Genomic DNA, 22661 nt, shown 5'->3' on the forward strand with positions numbered 1-22661 from the left:
ACATTTAAACAATTGGCAGAAGAACTTGATCCAAGAGAGGCTGGTAGTGTCAGAGAAGTAGAAGGCAAAATACCGTATTAGTGATCAAGAGGGGAGAGCATCTCAAGAGAAAGAGAACCAAATGACACAAGAGAAATCAACTAAATTAGGAATAGACTGGTCTTTATCATCAGAGGTCACCTTTGACAGAGATTTCCTGGTGTGGAAGAGAGTGGGAGCCCATCTACAGGAGATGAAAGAGGACAAGTTGCCAAAATTAAGACAGCAAACGTCTTTTCTTTTAGGAAGCAGGAAAAAAAAAAGGGAATGAGGGAGAAGCTGGACTGGGAAACTGCATTTAGGCAAGGAGGGAGACAAGTCAGGAACGGGGTAGTTTAAGGTATGGATGACAAAATAATGACGATGTGGCCCCCCTGAGATTAGGACTGCAATTTCATGTGAGACCTGAAGCAGAAACATCAGCTAAAAGCTACTCCCTGGTTCCTAACGTTAAGGCACTGGGAGATGACAAGACATATTTATCGTTTTGAGTTGCTAAATTCTGGGCTAATTTGTTATACAGCAATACGTAATACATTCATATACCCACACAGTTTACTCTTGCTTCATGTGGGTCTCCGTTATATCATTTTTCTGAGAGAAGTTCCCCCCCCACACCCCCGCCTATTTGTCATTCTTACCCTTTTATCTTGCTCTAGTTTTCTTTTTAGTACATGGCACCAGATACATATTTGTCTCCCCAAAATAGAGAGTATGTACCACCAGAGCAGACACTCGGTTTTGTATGCTTCTGAATCCAGTGCCTAATATGGAGCCTGTCCTATAATTAGAGCTGAATAAAGATTCGTTGAAGAAAGTAAGGACTATCTATAGACACTGAATTCTCTTGAAGCTAAAGAAGATTAGATAGGCATCTAGCTCCCAGATTTCCTGAGCTATGGATGCCTGTGTGAGAGGAACCAGGAGACGGATACACACTAAAAAACCGAACGTATAAGACGTGGTATGGCTGAAAGGAATACACTCCAGCAGACAAGAGAGAGTTTGCATGAGGAAGGAAAAGCAATGATCTGAAAGCAGAAGTAAGCAACAGTCCTCCTCTGATCCGAGGTATAGGAAAGGAAGGTCTACCATCCTAAGAAGGCTGCTTCTCTCTTCCGTGCTCCCCTTTGGGATTCTGTGCTGACGAGCATCCATTTTGCACATGCTCCCAATTCTGACACCATCACAAAGTGCAATCCAACAAATGATCCTCATATCACTCAAGCTTCAGACATGGCTAATACCAACCAATAGCTCTCCTTACGTGTAAGGTTACGGTGCCAGTGGGACAAATCGCATAACAGAATGCATGACTTTTCCTATTGTTTGCTCTGCCTTCTATCTGCTTCAGTGAATGTCAGATCCTACTTCTTCTGAGACCTGGAAACCATTCTCAACTCCTCCATCCTCTCCATGTTTATTTCCCAACTTACAACTTGTCACTAAACCCTGATGACCCCACCAGCCCCTAAATTCCTCCAGATCATCTTTCCTCCTCTTGTGCCCACAAGAGTTCTTCACGCCCCTCATTCTGTCTCAGCTGGCTAAGAGCAACAGCCTCTTAACTAGGCTTCCTGCCTCACAAATTTTCCTAAAAGCCACCCAACTCCCATTTCCCCAACTTTTTCCCTTCAGTAGTATCAAACTAGTGGTTTTGTTTGTTTGTTTTTTAAATCTGGTCATTTCAATCCTTCTCCAGCTTACAAATTCTTCACTGACTTTCCACCAAAATTGTCACCAAGGTCCTACTTCAAATAGCTCCAAACTGCCACTCTGGCTTCATCACTAGGCATTCTCCCTTGCTCATCCTCCATGCACTAGCTCCACTCGTCTTCTTTCCAAAACTTCACACCATCTCACCATCATCTAATTATCTCTTAATAATGCATCAGATCCCTACTCCATCAACCCTTCTTTAGTGATTCCTTCACCAATTGCCTTGAATCAGCCTGATCCTGTGTTGTTTGTATGTAATCCTAGTACCCTTTTTTTCTCCTTTAAAGTACTTATCACTTTGTAATTGTGATAACTAAGTCCAGGTTCCAGTGCCATTTTTTTTTTTTTTTTGTACTCACTATAGAGTGTAAGCCTCCACAGTGGAGAGTGAAACCAAAGACGGTTTCTTAGTGCCTACCACCAGGCCAAGCACTAAGAACAAGCACTTAGAAAATATCCATGGAATGAGCTAATGAGGAGGGAATGAATGGTATGGATGGTTATTTCCCCAACGATGCACTTGCATAACTTCAATTAACCACTAAGATTTACTGATTTTTAATTATATGCTTAACCTAAGACATAGACCTTGTCCACATGAATGGGAGAAAGACATCTCAGAAGGATGCATGAGTAATGTCACAGAGGAAAGTAAAACTAGTTTTGTGAAGAAAAATGTATATTGTTTAAAAACAATGCATAAATGACAATCTGCTATAATTGCAGAAATGATAGTTTTTAAAGATTTTTCAGGTATTATAAGTTATGGAACTAACAATGATGGACTTAGTCCCAGGAGATATAAACGATCTTAATCTTGTATCCTCTCACAGAAATAATTAAATTAAAGGCAGATAAAGTGTGGCCATATAAAGAGGCTGGTCCTAGAAGTTGGTCTCCAAGCCTTGGATGCATACGTACCAGCTTTCTGCTCTAAGCCCCAGGATCCTCAAAGAGATTCTGTCTGGGGTACATCTAGGGCACCATACTGGTACTGAAGCAGCCATGGGAATTCTGTTTATGGACAAACTCACTGATGAGCAGGTATTCTGTCTCCCTACAGCTCTTCACATGTTATCTCCTTTTGTGCCCACAATCACCCTATGCCATTTTTATTTTTATTTTTTATAGATTAAGTGATTTAGGCTGTGAAGTAACTGGCCTAAGGTCACATATTGGAAGAACAGAGACTAATGGAATCCAAAAGCAACAGTACTTATTCTCTCGAAATTCTCCCACTCCTATCCAAGTTTCACCCCTGGCAGCCATAATTCTGATTGGTAATTCCACAGATGTTGGCCCGTACCCATCAGTGACCTTTAATGTGAAAATGTCACCGAACACCCAACCAGTTCAGTGTGGGAGTTAGAAAAGGGACATCAAAAAACTGTAACATAGCATGTAGTCACAGTTTTCCATATTTTAGCGAGTTATATCTTGTACAGGCGCCTGCTGAGCACCAATGGTGCTTTCCATTCACCTGCTCGGTTTATATACTAAAAAAAGTCATGGTGAGTAACAAAACTGAAATGTGAGGACTACCACAGAATACTGTATCTGCAAAAAGTCTGCTCAACTGTCCAAATAAAACTTCAAATACACTTTCCCACAAAAGCACTTATTGTTCACACGTTACTTTTGATCTGATCCATGCATTGCTTCTTTGCTTCAGAAGGATTGTATAATGACGAGAAGAACATTATCTGCTTGCCAAATCATTGTGGCTATCCATGAGATGCTTCCTGGGAAGGCTGCCCACATGTGTTCTGCCAGAAAAACACGGAGAAAGTACAGAGCCCCACTTGTAAGAGATGCCTTCTTCTCCTTAATAATGCCAACTACTACTAATTCCCATAATGTATGCTGTGCATAAACAATGGCTGTTTTTAAAATGATTTTTCAGGTGTTACCAATTCATGAAGCCTTTTAACAGTGATGGATTTAGTCCCACTACGTGTCAATTTCTCATTTTCTATTGTCAACACCAGTATTTATCAGCTCACTTCATATGCCCAAAGCCAGTCATTAGGTTCCCTATCGGGACTGTATTGTGTCATCCTCTTCATCCATCTGGGGTCTTTCAAGCTGCCTTTCCAGTCTTCCCTTCCATCTCTCTGGAGAACATAGTTTCTGTTCCAATAAAGGGGCACACTTGTTTAGCACAACACGCGACAAGTTTCTTCTCCCATACCTCACCCATTTGTTCCATAAATATGTTGTCAAAACATACTATGTGCTGGGCAATGTGCTCAGTGTTGGAAATATACTAGCGAGCCAAAGATGAGTTTGCTGCCTTCACAGAACTTACACTGGAGGAAAAGAAATAATTACACAAACTAATAGGACCGCGGCTTAGTGAATACTATTAGGAATTTCAGGAGTCATGAGAGTTTGTAACCACATTCTGAACTCATCTGAGGAGGTCACAGAGGATTCCCTAAGGAGGTGAGTGGAGATATGAAAATGGAGAGGAATTCATTTAGAAATGTGGGGAGACCAAGGGATAGTGGATGGGGGAAACAGCTGGTCTAAGTGGGCTTGAAATGGTCCTTGGGCTTCAGTGAAGGGAGAAAGGATCTAGGGGCATGAGAAGATGCCAGAGAGGAGGGACAGGGTTCATAAGACTTGGAAGGTATTTGGCTTTTATCTCGAGGACATGGAATGCTTTCCAAACATTAAAGTCAGGGAGTCATGTGATTAAAACAGCATTTTGAAAAAAGCTAGAATATTAACCTTCACAATACAAAGTAGGTGCTAGCATCTATTCTAAAGGCTTTAAAAAATAATTTAAAAAAATTAAAAAATAAAGCATAGAGGGGGGAAAAGAAACAGGCCAGAGATCACGTAACCAGGAGTGGAAGAGTGGAAAAGTGAAAGTTTAAGCCCAGACGGTCTCACTTGAGAGCCCTCTTCTTGCCCTGCCCCCCCCCCCCCCGCCCCCATGCAATCCAATTTGGGGATTTACCAGCTTATGGTTCATTAAAAAGGAGCAACAGATTTTAGGGGATGAAAAGAATCGGGAGGTGGAAGTTTCTGTTACTCTCTACCTCCTCTATGAAGCTTCTCACTGCTTGATACCATTTCTTTATTCTGAGCCTTCAGGGAGGAGCTCCCCATCCTCCCTGAAGGGATCAAACATAGCTGTCCTCATGCCACAGCAAATTCTGTAGAGCATCACTGTATTTCTCCCTTCCTTAGGCTATGAATTTCATTAGACCTGCACCCTTAAACCTCTGTAAGGTCTGGTATCATTCAACACTCAAATTTCAAAGGCAATCATGAGGTCCTTTTATTAGTAATGTACTTTGGAAAGTTACTGAATCCAAAAGGTGGTGTTTTGACCCCTGTGGGATGTAGTTTTCCCTGATTCAGTGTAAGTTAATGTAGATTGCAAAGTAATTTTAGTAAAGCTAAATTTATTCATTATAATAGAAATCATAGGTTCAACAAGCCACTTATAGTACAATGTTAATAAATTGTGGGTTAATTTTTTCTTATTGTGGTTCATCTTTCTTGGCAAAAAATAATAGGAAGGATATACTTGACCTTGGTGTTCACTGATCCATGAATTTCAAAGGTTTGGAAACCAATGATTTAACCAGTCCCTTTCCCTTAGCAAATGTAAAAAAAAAAAAAAAAGAAAAAAAAAGAAAAAACTGATAGCAAACAATCTTTTATTTGAAAAATAAATTAGGAAAGTGATAAGTTTACACCTCTATCTTTAAACTAGAAAGCAGATGCTCTCAAAGGACCCTTCCTTGTAACTAACCTAATACCCTTAGAGCAAATCTAAACCCTCTAAGCTACAAAAATCTTCTTGCATTGTCCTGTGGTTCAACTGAGGAAAGTTTATATCCAAATAAACATAAAGATCTGAAATATATGAAACTTTTTTTGGTAAAAATATATGCTATTCCTATCATCAATATTATAGAGTTTTTAGAAAGTTTTTTTTTTTTTTTAATCTAATATCAGCTAATAGCAGATCCTTTAGTTTTCTTTACAGGTATTTTTCCAACACAATGATTTCCTTAAACTTCCCTAAGCCAATGGCATACTTTCCTTAACCCTGTAACTACAGAGCCTGAAACTAAAAAAGTTACCAAGCCAAAGGACAAACATACACAGAGAAGCAAGATCACTGGGCATCAGCTGGCCTTCCAATCCCGAGACTGAGATGGTTTAGGGGGAGAAAAAAAAAAAAAAAAAAAAAAAAAACCCGTTCACAGTGGAAAAGCTAGGACATAGCAAATGTGAACTTCTACAGTAAATTTCTATATGAATATATAAAGTGAAAAAAGACACTACCCTCCCTTAACCCATGCCCTCACTCTTATTTCATTCCACATTTCATGGTACCACAGAAAACACTAAGGGGCGCCTCGGTGGCTCACTTCTTTAAGGGTCTGCCTTTGGCCCAGGTCATGATCCCAGGGTCCTGGGATCAAGTCCCATGTCGGGCTCCCTGTTCAGTGGGGAGCCTGCTTCTCTCTCTGCCCCTCCCCACTGCTTGTGGGCTTTCTCTAACAAAAATCTTTAAAAAAAAAAAAAAAAAAGAAAAAAAAAAGAAAACACTAAGTTCCTGGGTTGAGCTATTTTGTTCTACCTATTTTATAAAGTGATTTTTTTTCCGATACAGAAAAAAATTTAATTTAGTGTATTACTTCTGTAGTCTCATAGTATTTAATGTTCAATAAATCCTTTATTATATGGAGCAAAGAAAATGTGCTCAGTCTTCCAGCTTTACAATATTCTAAAGTCAATTCTGTAATTCTGTTCACTTCACCCTCGTTTCTGTGCCACTCTCCTTTTGTCAGCGGGGAAATAATGCAACACACACCGGAGGGGAATCAGACCCGGGTGTTTAGGGCGTGACACGAGCTGAGAAACCCTCCAGCATCCTGGCTCAGTCTCCTCACTAGTGGAAGAGGGATAACAACTTTCTTAACACAACTTTAGTATTACAGAATAAATCAAGAGTTTAGTCAGTGTTATGGAAGTGTGAGCCATGGACCAAGCCAGTACCCAAATTATTAATATCTGTCCATCACTAAGTACAGAGAATTTTTAGAAACTTACAGTGATGTGACATTGCCCTGACATCCAAAAGCAGAATTCTACACCAACATTTTGTTATGAAAGTGTCCACCAGAAAAACTGAAAGAAAGGTTTGTAGTGGTTTGAAAAATCATTTAACCCAAACTCAGTCCTTTATCGAATGTGAAGAAATCCTAAGTTAAAACATGCAACAACTGCCTTTGTTCTGACCTATACCTCCAGGCTAGATTCTACAAATGACATTTTAGTCTAGCATTTCTCTCACATATCCATCTACACCTCCATCAATCCAAATTATTTTTGTTATGCAATTTAGAATAAGTCAAACACATGATTTTTATTTTACAAAATAATCCGCAATGGATTGGAAAACAAACACCGGCCCCTTCGCTGCAGGTACAGTAGCTCAGGACACTTTTGAGAAGACTGGTGATATACTAATGTTGACACAGAAAATTTAGAAAGAATATTTCTAAAAACTGGGTGCACAGGTGGCTCAGTCAGTTAAGCGTCTGCCTTCGGCTCAGGTCATGATCCTGGAGTCCCCGGGATTGAGCCCTGCATCCGGCTCCCTGCTCAGCGGGGAGTCTGCTTCTCCCTCTGCTCCTTATCCTGCTCTTGCTCTCACTCTAATAAATAAAAACTTAAATATTTCTAAAAACCAAGTTGCTTTATTTTCTACAATACTGTCAAGATACTAGAGAATGAGCTACTATCCTTTCATATTCTAGGTATCTACAACATGACTCTTAAGGACACCAAGTTACTTACTCTTGACAAGCCAGGAGCCTACAGCAGAGAAATGAAGTTCCAAAATGAAAATGAAATAAAATTCTGAAAAGTCAATCTTCAAAGCAAACATCCTAAGTCAAAGAAAAATGAGCCCCAAAACCACTGAACCAGAATCTCTCTGGCATCTAATGGCTCTCAATAAATATTTGTTGAATCAATTTCTGTAGTTTATACCTTGTAGTTATTCATTTTTCCACCAGATGGCAACTATGCATGGAACAATGTTGGTTTTTAATCCCAGGATTGGGTTTTCAGGATAGTGAGGGACTTCAAAGGTACAAATCCAAGAGCCTTTCAGAACTTGGATTCCCCTGGGGCGCCTGGGTGGCTCCATGGGTTTAGGTGTCTGACTCTTGATTTCGGCTCTGGTCATGATCTCAAGGTCGTGGAATGGAATTTTGTGTTGGGCTCGCACTTCAGCGGGGAGTCTGAGGATTCTCTCCCTCTGCCTTATCCCTTGCTTCCTAGTGGCAATACTTGCCTTATAGTAGTACTGTTCGCACAGACTTCTATCCCCTATAATACCAAAGGAAATATAAGTTCTTCCCAAGGCCATTCTTCGAATTTTTAATGGCAGCTAACATGGTGTCCAACCTTCCAGGTTAACCACTGCTCAAGTGACAGGCCCCCTTACTAAGCTGGTGGCTCTCCACACATGCTGCAATTCCCACATATGTGTTCCCGTGCAGAGCCTGCATTCTTTCCAGGTCTTTGGTTCCATTGTTCATCTTCTTAGTGAAGCCTCCTCCATTTAAAACTGCAACTCTGCCTCTGACGGTTCCTGCCCTGTTTTCAGTTTTATTTTTCTCCACAGCCCTTACAACCACTTAAAGTACTACATCTGTACTATAACTTAATCCCAGCAGAAAGCAAGTTCCATTAGAGCAATGGGATCTGTATGGTTCACCCTTGTAATTCCAGGTCGCTCAATATCTGTTGAACGAATGAAATCAGTGAATTTGCCATTGGGGTAAGATCTCACCATTAACACGAAAAGGAGTAATTCTAGCTACAGAAGCAGTGGTGCTATTAACACAGAAGATGCCACGCACCTTCAGGGGGCCTGCTTAGATGTAGTTCTGCTACTTTTTTTTTTTTTTTTAAGATTTTTTATTTATTTATTTGAGAGAGAGAGAATGAGAGATAGAGAGCATGAGAGGGAAGAGGTTCAGGGGAAGAAGCAGACTCCCTGCTGAGCAGGGAGCCCGATGCGGGACTCGATCCCGGGACTCCAGGATTGTGACCTGAGCCGAAGGCAGTCGCTTAACCAACTGAGCCACCCAGGCGCCCTAGTTCTGCTACATTTTTATGGACACTAGGTCTCCCTCATTTGTGAAGCTGGGTTTATGAACCCAAACCTAGGAATTTATATAATTCCCCTCTGCATTTCATCTATTGTCCTGTTTTAATATTTTCAGACCTTTACTAAATAGGTGGTATTAGGAACCATCTTTACCCAGTGTGGGCTGCCCAACCTAGTGTTTGGACTGCCCTAAGCTCTTTCTGCTTTTTGGGTTTTTTTTTCTAACTTTCTACTTTGGAACTCATATGCTTTCTCACAAATCCCCTGGCAGTGTAATAGTGATGGTAGAGAAACCAGAACTGGGAAAGGAAGGGAATAAGCATTTATATGCACAAGTCACGCACAAATCAGAGAAGGTGGGCACATGAAATATGCCTAAATGTGTCTCAATGTAACAATAGCAACTTTTATCTGTGTACTGCTTTAAGATGCACAATTATCTTCATGTATTATACTTTTTCATTCTGATTACATCTATGTGATACATTCTTTTTTGAACATAAACTGACTTTGAGACCCAGTAGAGGTCCCTAAACTTGAATGTTCATCAAAATCATCTGGAGGACTTGTTAAAACAGGTATCTGCCCCCCCACCACACTCAATTTTCCGACTCCATGAGTTCTGCAGTGGGGCCTGAGAATCTGCATTTCCAACAATTGTTGGAAGTGATGCTGCCACTCCTGGCCTGAGGACTGTTGTTCTGAGATGTTCTGCCTTGGGGAAAGGACACACATACAGGTCATCTGATGTAAAAGCATAGTGGTCTTTTCCATAGGCAACTGTGCTTATCACTGAACTTTCAAATGGAATGGTAATTACTAAGGGGGAATTATAAATATTTTTAATGCTCTCGAATTGCAAAGGAAAAAAAAGGCTACACAGACTCCCTCTCCACCCCCCAACTAATTCATTTTTTACACAAGAGATCAATTCCAGAATCAGTACTTCCTAATTGTAAGCAGGCTTTCCCCTGGAGCTCAACTTTCCCTTCTCAGATACATCCTGCCCACACCCTCACCCACCCACACTGCTTTATCACTAATTACATTGAGATTGCACCAGTTACCACTATTCTACCCTCCCACTAGCACTCCCAATACCTTTTAGCTGGGAGTTTTTTTTCTAAGGCCCAATCCTCTAAGTCCTCTAAACAGGACTCATCTAACACTCTCTTCTTAAACACTAGCTTTTCTTGCCAACTATAGGGTAGTGGTAAAGACCAGGAGCTGTGAAACCAGATCAACGTCAAACATAGATCCTGTCACATAACAGCTGCTTAACACTGGGCGAATTGGTTAGCCTCTGTGGGTCTCTAGTTTTCTCATCTAAAGAATGGGATAATAATAGTGCATACCTCAGTTTTTGTTAGGATTAAGTTTCTACGTTTTAAGTCCTTGTTATAATGAAATTGGTATTACCACTACCACCCCCTCACCATCCTTTTTCGAGAGAGAAACTCATACAGCACTGTACATGGGGATACTATAAAATCAAGGAATCCAAAGTAGCATTAAATTTTACATTTTAGAAAATTACTAATATAAAAAGTCAACGGTGGGTTGATTTGCTAGTAAATCACAATTGAGTACTTAGCATACATCATGCCTTTTGCTATGTTTTCACTTACCTCATTTAATTTGCATAGACCTATACTTTCAGATGTGTAGTGAACATTACCATAAATTCCTTGGATTCCTCAAATCCAGCATACTCAAAATTTGAACTCCTCTTCCACCCCGAACCTGCTTCACCTATTTTCTACCTCACTGAATGGCATCATCATCACCTACTGCCCCAGCCAGAAATCCAGGAGTCATCCTTGACCCTTCCTTAACCGTTCCCAACCCTAACCCTTCCATTCTGTATCCGTGTTGCTACACTGGAGGTAAACAGAAGATGAAGGTTATGGGTATAGACAAGTTTTGAAATCAGTGATACCCTGGTCATTAAAAAAAGAGGTAGAAAATACAAATGAGCAAATGAAATCAAAGAACATTACCTTGAAGGTGACCCATGTTATCTAACCTGATTCACCTACTATTGCTTTTATTCATATTTTGTCTTTATCACTCCTGGATTATTACAACAGCCTCTGGAATTCCTGGTCTTTGAGTTCCTTAACCAAAGTTCTATAGGACACCACTTCCTTATAAAACCCTGTTGTTAGTATGGAGAACGATCTGAGTTGCTAGAGGAGAATGGGCCAGGGGATGGGTTAAATGGGCGATGAGGATTAAGAAGTGCACTTGTCATGAGCAGCACTGGGTGTTGTATATAGGCGATGAATCACTGACTTCTACACTTGAAACTAATATTACACTGTATGTCAACTGGAATTTAAATAAAAACTTGTAAAAGAAAAATATTAAGAATCCACGATTTATCAGGGTTAAATTCTTCTTATTTTTTTTTTGCCTGAATTACCAATAAACATCTTTCTTTGGGGAAAGGAACAATTATTGTTCATATCATTCCCAAATGGTAGCTCCATTTCAAATGTTATTTCCTTCTAAGTATCCCTTGCTTCTCTAGTTGAAATCCATTCCTTCATATTCCCAGAAGCCTTTATCAATTACTATTCATGAAATATCACCACTTATGATTGATGTTTAGATTTCTACCTCAATATTTTGAGTAAAGAGAAAACAAGTCAATGTGAAAGAAGCAAAAGGCGAAATTGAGAACTTGATTAATGTAAAGGCTCTTTGGGACAGCCTTAGGGTAGCAGTTCTCAATCTTGTCTGCACATTGGAATCAACTGGGTAACTAAAAAAAATTCTGATGCCTGAGTCCCAGAGTACAGGTCCTGGGTGCAGCCTGGGCACTGAGAATTTTAAAAGCTTCCCAAGGGATTCTGATGTGCAGACAAGGCCAAGAAGTACTGATCAATGAGAAATTTTAAAAAAGGAGTTAAGAGAATAAAGAATTTTTAAATGGAAGTAAACATCCGGTGAAAATCAATAGAGAGGACTCAGGACCAACAAATGGTCCTGGTAAAGAAGTCTAGAAGGCAAGAAATTCAGAGGCATGTGGTAAAGCAAACGGCTTACAGTTGGTTCTAGGCTGCAGCTGGAAAAGAGATGGGCTGAGAAAGAATGGGTGCAGGAAACCCTGCTTGGAGTGACAACAAAGAGCAAAGGGTAGAAATGAAAGGTCAAGTAAATTCAGAGAGGGAATTCCGAAAAAGATGCTGTTAGCTGGGAAATTTTCCAAAAATGACAAAAGCCGATGTGTGGCAACAATGTTGTGTTACTGAATTGAGAGATGAACAGAGAAGTTTTGAAATCAGGACTACCCTGGTCATTAACAATGAGGAAAATTCATGTCAGCAGCTGAAGTCACCAAGGAGCACTGAATCTTAGGAGGTCTAAGATGACAGCACAATTGTGAAGACAGGTGTTATGCTTATAGGTGGTCTATAAAAAAGGGAGGTTTTTGTGGAGGGATGTGATGAAGAGCTCTGACACCTGTGCACACAGGGAGCTACTCATCTCAGGTGCATCATTCCCTCTGCCAAAAAAGTTCTTGTAGTTTAGAAAAACAGGCATATATTAAGATATTTGTGTTGGTTATTGCAATAACACATAATCCTTAATCCTCATCACTGAGCACTAATCATTTAAAACATGCACTAAATACAAAGCTAAATAAATTCTAAAATCCAGAAACTGGTACCCATAGTAAATGATGGAGTAAAGAATATGGAGTCACCATGATTCCTCCACACAGTAGCAATATGTGAAGGCTTGCTCTTTTTACATCAGTGTTTCTCCAAATTCTGATCCTTTCCCCTCACTGGATTCCTGTGTGCTACTTCAAAAACCAGTATGTTTGTAAAAGGAGAAAACACTAACTATACACTAAACTTAAATACCATCAGAAACGCCAGATTCCAAGCTCATTAAACCCTTGGAAATACTCACACTATGGTAAGTATTACGGCTGACCAACATCTCTCTATAGTACAGTTGCCTTATAGTAAGTCTATGGTAAGAGACAGGGATACATACATTTAGTTTAGTGTGTCCTGTAAGACAAGGAAATGTATAGATAAAATCACCTACTGCATCACCCAATCAGTTGTCAAGTTCTTTAGAATCCTTTTCACTGGGCGCCTGGGTGGCTCAGTTGGTTAAGCGAGTGCCTTCGGCTCAGGTCATGATCCTGGAGTCCCGGGATCGAGTCCCGCATCGGGCTCCCTGCTCAGCAGGGAGTCTGCTTCTCCCTCTGACCCTCTCCCCTCTCGTGCTCTCTCTCTCTCATTCTCTCTCTCTCTCAAATAATAAAATCTTTAAAAAAAAAATAGAATCCTTTTCACTTCAGTAAATATTAAATCTAATTTATCCCAGTAATGAATTTAAAAAGTTGCATTTTTATAAGGAACATCAACCCCCATGAGAGATGAGTGTGGGTAATCAAACTACTGGAGAATGCAAAAATACATACAAAGAAGAAATGCAAGGGAAATGCATCATGACATTGGTATTAGGGGCAGAATACTTCATATTATAGTGCCATGCCATTATGACAAAATTTATTTACATCACTATGGAAAGAGAAAATGATGTAACCCAAAAAGTAGATAAAAACCTACTACAATGAATACCTTACATTTGACATAGCAGTCTTATTTCCAGGTCCTGGTTATTAAATTGAGACTAAAAGTAGTTTATTGATCTGTTTACAACACTCTAAAGACAAAAACTAAAACTGTTTTGTTCTGACATAAGAAAAAGCAATAGAAAGCACTTAGTCCACCGCCTACTACATGGTCGGCACTCAGTGATGACAGTTCCCGAGCTCACTGACCCGAACATAGGTTCTAACCCCCTTCAAAGGGCATCCACTGAAAATTCTCAAACGGAGACAAACAAACGCTGGGTTAAATGTCCATATTAACAAGACACTGAATTATAAAAGTGAGTCAATGTTAATTTCATACACGAGTCAGGTTTTAGGTTGACGACGAAGAACGAAGAAAAGAAACGAAACCAATGAGGGTGCAGAGAAGGACTGAAAGAGAAGGCAAGAGCAGTGTTAGTGTGAAGAGCAAACAACAAATTCCTCAAGTTCTGGGTCTGTCATGGAACATGCCCCCCAGGTTAATTTGCTAGGATGACACAGAATGGTAATGACTCTAAAACCTGGATTCAGGGGCTGCCAGCCCTGCCAGATGCATTTACTTCCATAGCCCCAAACAATCTCTTGGGCAGCTGGTGGAAGCCACCTTAGCTAGCCCCATGAACTACTAGCCCTAGGGGCAGAGATGCTAACAGTGGCCAGTCTGAGAAAGTCAATTTATCCTGGTTTAGCCTCAGCTCCTACTAGGTGTAGCCCCTCAAAGGGTCCTCAGGGTCCTGTCTTTTCAATGTGATCCTTAGTACCTCAGAATATAACTTTATTCTCCCAGATAAATTGAGAAAGATCCTCAAAATAGCATTCCTGCTAAATCCTCCCCAGTATGGGTGCTCTACAGTTCTTTCAAAGAGCATCTCCTTTGATTAACTTAGTCAAAGCTCTCCAGGATTGGGTATAAAAAAGCCTGTGCATACCCAGTCAGGTTTCACCCCCCCCACCCCCCCCAACCTGGTCATCTTGGATGCATTTTGCTGTGTGCTGATTCGCCCAGGCCTTAGCTGATTGATTCTCCCTCTTTCAGTCTTGCTTGGTGTTATAGTTAGAACCAATTATTGCCCTTCCACCTGTCTCTGAATTCCAGTATTAGCCCTAAACTCAAGAAACCACTCCTAATAGATGTCTCTCTAGTGTTGCACAAGAACCAAAACCCCACTATCAGCTCAGGAGAGTTCAAAGGTCCTTGTTAAAACTGTGCATGCTAAACTGAAATAAGGGATTCTGGGCTAAAAAAAAAAAAATCAGTTTTCCATTTTGTCAAGGTGATTTAGGGTGAAAATTTTCAGGATTAACTTCCCATTATTGTGTATGATTGGGATAAACTGTCCAGTTTTTCTTTTAACACATATTTACATAATGAATAAAGTACTGATTCATTCCTTCACTCCAAAAGTATTTGAGTGCCCAGCACTGTGCTAGATCCTGGGAATACAGTGAACAAAATAAACACAATTCCAAGATGTCATAATAAATCTACATTGTGATATCTATCTCCAAAATAACCTAGCATATTTTAAATATTTAATGGCAAAACAAACTGGGTAGTATGGTGGAACACATGGGAAAAAAACTAAACAGAGGATTTATCATTTAAATCTTTCTACAAATTATGAACATGTATTAATTATATGCAATACTGGGCACGGAATTATTTAAAAGAGCTAGTGTTTTTATTTTAAAATTGCTATCATTATGCATATACAAATCACATTAAAAGGTACTAACAGCTTGAAAAGGACTGCTTGTCAAGAGTAATAAAATTCTGAACAGCAAAATTTTCATGATAAGAATGAAAAAACACAGCACAATGACTTCAAAGGTAGTATATTGTACTATATATAATCTCAAAAAAGTACTCTTCCTAGCACGTAAAAGATAATTTTTCTTTTCCAAACTTAACTGATGGTTTCTGTATAAGGAACATACAAATGTATTAACAATTTTCTTACCAATATAGAGCCCAATATATGTACAAACATTTAGGGGGAAAAAATTTGTCCTCGATTTTAACATGCACCTGTATGTAGAAACAGCCATATATACTCATAGGAATGACAGACACTGACAAACAGTTAACATTTAGCAAAGGCAAAAAAAAAAAAAAAAAAAAAAATGGAACAAAAAAATCCTGCTAGGCCCTTTTTCCGCTTGACAAAGAATGGAGACAGTTACCAAAGTAACAGAAAGGGACACAAAAACCACACTTCAAACAAACCAACTGCTTGTCAAGTATTAGGACTTGAGTTGACAAACAGGTTTAATCCAGTTCCTCAAAGGTCATGCTGTCAAGGTGAAGGATGAACATCTCCCGCTACTGCACGAGGCTGGCTGTCGTTCTGAGCAGAGGGTTCCTCCTCCTCCGCCACAGGGGTCACTTTGTCTGACCCTCCTGCAGGAGGAAGTTCGTTGTTTGTCCCCTCTTCACTAGGGGGGTTACCAGACAATTCATTCGACATGAGAACTTGCAAAGATTCTATTCCATCTTCAACATCCACCTGAATGCCCAAAGCTTTAAGAATGTCACATTTGCACATAGGACAGGTCCCATGGGCCAGAATCCAGGGGTCGATGCAATTCTTGTGGAAAAAATGTTTACAAGTGAGAATACGCACTGTATCATTAGGCTTATAGAGTTCAAAGCAAACTACGCAGCTATCTCCATTCGGACTGATTTCCTCGTCCCCCTCCTTCAGCACCCGAAGCTGAAGCTGGCCAAAGGCTTTCTTGAGATCGGTCGTTAACCGCTGCCATCTCCGGTTCTGAATCCTGGCTATCCGAAGTCTCCAAATATGATAAAAGATGAAATATGCTAAAGTAGCAGTTGTGACGATCACAAAAGACACAAAATAGTGATTCATCCAGATGATGTGTTTTCTCCCCACCTCAACTATGACTGTGACATGAACTCCCTTCTGAATTAAGTGCAAAATCTCCATGCCCTTTAGGTTACCGATCATCACCACAACGATGTCTTCAAAGGCCTGATGAGACATGGGAAAAATCTGATTACCAGTTCCTGGAAAGTTGTAGATGATCACTCCACTGGCTCCCTTCTCAACAGCTACCTTAATTTTCTGCGTGAAGGTACAACCTCCCCGTTCAACAAGGGCGAGCCAGGTCTCGGAGTTCTTTGATCTTCTGAAACTGGTATTGGGATTACACGCATTTTGAGTTTTCCCCTCTGGTGGCACGATAACTCCTGCCACTCTCTTCAAAGTGGAACTTCTTCCAAACACTCCAGTTTCCCCCAACTCTGACAACATGCGATTCCTAACGTGAAAGGATATGTTCATGTAAGCAGTCCAAACAGCACTAGCTCTGCAACAGTTCTGACTAAGAAGCCAAAGAAAACTAAATTTCATAAGCCAGGAAGATGCAGTGTTGTTTCTGTGAGTGCCAATCCTGAGTAGACTCATCTCTCTCTTCACCTAGAGACTGAAGTACCAACCCAACAAAAAGATGTGGCTTCCACATCTGTTGAAAATCAATTCAGAACAACAACATGAGAAAAATCTTCCGGGTGAAAACAAGTTTCACTGTCTTCCAGCATGTTTTTCTAAGAAATTCTTAAAGATGTCTTATGAGGTTCAGATGTTTTATTTGCGAGAGAAACACTTTAGATTGAAAAAAAAAAAAATCCCAGTCTCACTAATGTAAACTCCAGATACTGTTTACAGTTGGGTAATGTGATTATGACATAAAAGACAACACAGCCAATTAGAGAAGAGCTTTGAGCCTGCTGGAAACTTACTGGCCCGAATGCTTCAAATACTGTTAGGGGTGATTTCTAGATTGTAAAATCAATTCAATCCTTGAGCTACATGTTAACAGGTATCACTTTAAACAAAAAATTAAATATAAAAATCATACAACACATGCATATACAAGACTTGAAAGCATATGCAAGAAAGCCACAGAATTATTTTTCTTGACAATAAATCAAGGAAACATGTAACAAGATGGCAAGTTTTAAATAATTAGAAATTAGTACTATGAATAATTATGTGGTAAAAGCAGTGAGCTCTGTAGTACCACTTTTAACTCACATTTTGGTCATGGTGCAAATTTTTTATTTATCATGTAAACCATTGTACTAAATTTATTTAATAATTGCTTGCTCAGGTTGGTTGGTTCAGTCTGGTTTTGATTTGGATTTTTAAAAGGAGGATTTTGATTTCTAAATCCTGTTAGATTACTTCAGCTTCACTTCTTCACTCTTACATTGACTCTCCATAGGGATGACAGCAGTAAAGAACATTAAACTCTTTTCTCTGCAGATCTTGGCATCTGCTACTGATCTAACAATATTTTGAGGGAAGAAAGGAAGAGTAGGAGGAAAAAAATTATACATAGCAGTCTTAGTTTAGCATAATTCATTTCAAACAAAAAGGAAGCTACTGATTTTAAAAAAGAAAAACGTCAAGGTCCCCATTTAGAGTTAACCACTGACAGCAGTGTTAAAGGTCATAGATGCTTTGAGCAAAACCTTTGCCAAAAATCAACAAACATCCCTGGTGAACCCACCCGCGCATGAGCGCGTGCACGCAAGTGCGCGTGCACACACACACACACCGTCATCAGCTCTGCCTTTATTTTTGCTACACTTACATCAATGTCACAAAATGACTTGAGACCAAAGCGACTTGTGAACTAACAAACGTGGCCAACCCCTGGTGCTGCCATACACCTTCTTGAGGGTATTTCTCAGTGGTTCTCATCCACTAGCTAGGAAACCAAGAACTTTGACCTTAAACACAAAGGTCTGACCTTTACACAGAGGATGCTAAGAGACCGTTTTGATTAGGTCTTACCAGGACTAAGGGAGCTAGTTCTTTTTATGAAATGTGAACCAAAATAATTTGAGGCAGGAAAGGAAGAGAAAAAGGCCCTATAGGCCCAACCAAAACAGCATAAAAGGAAAATATTACCGTGTAAATTACAGCTCACAATGGTCCATCTTCTTTCCCAAAGGCCATTCATCTGATTTTATTTCCATACAACCCATTCTTGAAAGTGTGTAGTACATAGTGTGTAGACTCAAAGTGTCATCTAAGTTGGATATCAACGGTTTAGCATTTCACCCACAAATATTTTAGTCAAAACCATAACTCAAATCTTTCAACCTCTTATTGTTATACACAGGTGTTTTATCTACTCAAGAAGAGAAGCAAAATGAGGCAAAAGACACAATTTGTAAACGCAATTAAACAAAATTTCAGCTCCATTCTAGATTTATATCAAAATTCCCAGAGACACACTCATCACCATTTTAAGAAAACAAAAGCATTTACTACGGTCACTTCTAGAAGGGAAATCTGCCACCCTAGCTAATTCACTATGCTAGGATTTAAAGGGCTATGGCAAACAAAAGTGATTTTTTTGTGATGCTGCCCTAAATGAAGCCTATAACAATTTAAAATATTTTAGTTATATAACCAGAGGTGCTATCATCTAAAATAATTACCTAGAACACATTACTTAGTAACTTTGGAAACCAGATTTCCTGGTATTAATTAACCATGGAGAATTAAATCAAGATCTAATTCTATAATGAAATTTATTTAACAACGATATTAGATGTCAAAAATATGGAAATATAAAAAAAGAAACTTTAAAGTATCACGACTCTCTGTGGCCTCAATGTCACAATCATTTTAATTTGAAGACTAATTTGTTTTTAACATATACTAATTTTCTTATTTGGATAAGGGCAAAAAAGTAGCAACCTAATAGAAAAACAACAAGTTCAAATACCTGGGCATGATATGGAGTTTTATTTTAAAAACACACAAATTTCATCCTCATTAGTACTTAGGTAGAGAAGATGAAGTTCAGTTTTTTCTCTACATAAAAGTGCTAAAAGAGAATTCATGTAATTTCTTTGGAAAGACTCGCTTACATCTTCAGAAGATTCTCCAGGTTTAAGTTTTCAGAATGTCACACTTGCACATGGGGCATGTCCTATGGGCTAAAAGCCAGGGGTCAATGCATGCCTTATGGAAAAAATGTTTGCAAGTTAAAATACGTACTACGTCTTGGGGTTTGTATATGTCAAAGCAAACAACACAACTGTCTTCATTTGGATCTAGTTCCTTATCCCCTTCCTTGAGCACTCGCAGTTGAAGCTGACCAATAGCTTTCTTCACATCTGCTTTTATCTGTCTTCGCCTCCTGGTGGAAGAATTGGGCACTCGAGGTCTCCATGCACAGTACAAGAAAAGGTAGGCAACTGTGGCAGCCAGGAAGGTGAACAGAGACATGACATAATGGCTCAGCCATGGCATGTGCATTCTCCCCACTTCAATGATGATCGTCACATAAACTCCCTTCTGAATCAAGTGCAAAAGTTCCATGCCTTTCAAGTGGCCTATCATCACCGCGACTATATTTTCTGTTCCCTGGTGAGACATGGGAAACACTTTGTTGCCAGTACCTGGATAGTTATAGATGATCACCCCATTTGCTCCCTTCTCTGCTGCCACATTGATTTTGTGTGTAAAAGTACAGCCTCCCCGTTCAATGAGGGCCAACCAAGAGTCTGCCTGTTCAGGTCTGCTGAAGTTGGTCATAGGATTACAAGCGTTCTGATTCCATCCTTCAGGAAGTACCAAGGCACCAGACACCCTTTCCAAAGGAGAATGATTTCCAAACACTCCACTCTCTCCTAATTCTGATATAATCCGATTTCCCACCTGAAAGGTTATATTCAGGTGGGCTGTCCAAATGGCTTTTCCTTTAGAGTCAGGAAGGCTAAGTAGTAGAAAGATGCTAAGCCTTAACAGTCGCGATGAAACAGAACTATGAGTTGAAGGAGTAATTTGAAGTAGGCTCATTCCTCCATTTGCCTATTAACTGACAAACAAAAAACAAAACATCAATTATAAAGCAAAGAAGCTAACTCCAATTGTTGGCAGTAGATATTAAAGCGCACAAATGGAAAAAGGTCTGCGTCGATCAAAGGTATGCTACTCCTTCCAGCATTTTTATTTTTGGTAGATTATCTTTCTTATAATGAAACAGAATAACAAGAGTTGTTATTACTATAATGTGATTTCAAGAAAATTATGACTTCCTAATGGGGAAATTGTGACATCAGAGGTAGTTAAGCCAATCCAGTTGTTTATATTAGTGTACTGCATACTGAAATCCTATTGGCCAAAAAGCTACTAAGCAAGGACTCATGGTATATAACAATTTGAATAAACTCTAAAGCAATAAACAGGGAAATTTATATTTTTAAGCTTTGAGTGTCTTCCCCAGTTCTGAATAAAGTGAAAAGCTGCCTAATACCACTTTATATTGTTTTTCTGTTAAGCAAAATATAAATTTATGTATTAGTGCATGTGGTTGGCCAGTCACCATTTCTCATGCATGGTTCTATGCTACCCAATATGCTAATCAATGGGCAGTAGGAACAAATCATTCCCACTCTCTCCCAACATTAAATGCTTATCCCAGATTCAACATGAGGACAATAAACATGTTTTAAGATTGATACATTGCCAACATGAAAGACAAATTCAACTTTTCACTAAAATCATTACTAAGAACCTACTATGTGCCAGGTAAACACTAAGCATGGTTCATACACCAGACAGGTAAACAGACACACCTACTGGAGCTTACTATCTGGTGAGGGCAGATTTTAAACACACACACACACACACACACACACGTATAGCTGCAAGTTGTAGCTTATACATTATAAATATGGTTCTGAAAGGAAAACAAGAGTATCAAGAATAATATAAAAGGAGCCAGACTTTAACTAGAGGTGCAAAGCATTCTCCCCTAAGGAAGTGGTACTTAGCCTAAGACTTGAAAGATAAATCAGAATTACCCAAGAAAAGAATAATATATCAGGGAGAGGAAATGGCAGTTTCAAGACCCCAACACAGGAAAGACATAGCAAGTGAAAGGATCTGAAGCAATATATGTTTGGCAAGATGAGAGAAGAGAGTGTGAAAGTTAATGAGAGAGGAAAGCAAATAGCAGTCGGTGTTCAGGGTAGTAAATGTTACACCAAGGATTTTGGATTAGGTCCCAAGGACAAGAGAACCATGTGGGGAGTTCCAAGCTGGGGAGGCAACTTATAAGCATTTCAAAATGCTGACTTGTTAACAAGTGCACTTTGGCTGCCCTACGTGGGAAGTGGATTGGAGGAGGAGAGTAGAGCGGTTAAGATGAGCTTAAGTAGACAGTGGCTTGGACTCCTGAAATGGCGGAGTAGAGAAGCAGAGGAACAGACAGGTCCGCTAGTTACTTCAAAGGCTGAATTAACAGATGTGGTAACTGGAAGGGTAGTAGTGGATTGAGGAAAGGATGACCACAACTGTCGCCAATCACCATATTACTTTATTGTTGCAAACCATGGCATCTTTACTGCTTTAAAGATCCTTTAATGCTGGTTTGCTTCTATTTTAAATCTTCACTTGAGTTCTGTTTCAAGGCTTCAAAAAACTGGCAACACTCAAACATTTACTTACTTTATACAGGACGTAGCCTATGCCCCAGGCATGCTATAACACCCTGGGGATACAACAACAAAAAACAGACTAAAAGACAAAAAGAAACCAAAGGCATGTTGGAAGAATTTTTTCATTTTGACAAAAACATTTAATTGTACTCCCCAGCCCATAATATTTAAGTTAATATTCATTTTTAAAAGTAAAATTGGAAACAAACTCGTATCATTCATACCATTTTCTTCGAGCATGTTGTAAAGACAGATAAAATGTAGACTTTTCCCAGTTTCAAACCGAGTGAATCCCTGGCCCATTCTATTAACATTGATGAAGTGAAGCCTTACTAAGACAACAGTTTATATCATCACATTAGAGGCTGTTTACATCTGTGATTATTTAACATTTGGGGGTAGGATTTTAAGAAGTAATTCTCTAAGTCATGGAAATAAACAGCACAGCATAAGGAATACGGTCAATGGTATTGTAAAGCATGTTTGGTGACAGATGGTAGCTACGCTTGTGAGCAGGGCATCATATATAAACTTGTCCAAACATGTGTACACCTGAAAGTAATGTAACATTGGGTGTCAACGACACTTGAGAAAAAAAAAAAAAAACCACCAGTGGAATAGAATTTAAAACACTGGAA

General features: G+C 39.4%; 3 protein-coding genes across 17 annotated transcripts in view; all 3 read right to left on the minus strand.

Moving 5' to 3' along the window:
• CADPS2 (calcium dependent secretion activator 2) overlaps nt 1-22661 on the minus strand; it is a 506725-nt gene that overhangs the window by 330448 nt on the left and 153616 nt on the right. The gene's annotated exons all lie outside the window — the stretch shown is intronic.
• On the minus strand, nt 15833-16963 carry RNF133 (ring finger protein 133). Its single transcript, XM_028104892.1, has one exon. It carries the CDS (start codon nt 16961-16963, stop codon nt 15833-15835), a length of 1131 nt encoding a protein of 376 aa, XP_027960693.1.
• Nucleotides 19469-20380, minus strand: RNF148 (ring finger protein 148). The gene has a single exon (XM_028104894.2). The coding sequence runs from the start codon at nt 20378-20380 to the stop codon at nt 19469-19471; it is 912 nt and encodes a 303-aa protein (XP_027960695.1).

This window comes from Eumetopias jubatus, unplaced genomic scaffold, assembly GCF_037043125.1.
Source record: "Eumetopias jubatus isolate StellerSeaLion01/CBP00866 unplaced genomic scaffold, mEumJub1_p1.0 scaffold_14, whole genome shotgun sequence".
Taxonomy (NCBI): Eukaryota; Metazoa; Chordata; class Mammalia; order Carnivora; family Otariidae; genus Eumetopias; species Eumetopias jubatus.

What these genes read in the sequence shown, in the direction of transcription:
- RNF133 (XM_028104892.1), bottom strand. Translation starts at nt 16,963, where the DNA reads ATGAGTCTACTCAGGATTGGCACTCACAGAAACAACACTGCATCTTCC.
- RNF148 (XM_028104894.2), bottom strand. Translation starts at nt 20,380, where the DNA reads ATGAGCCTACTTCAAATTACTCCTTCAACTCATAGTTCTGTTTCATCG.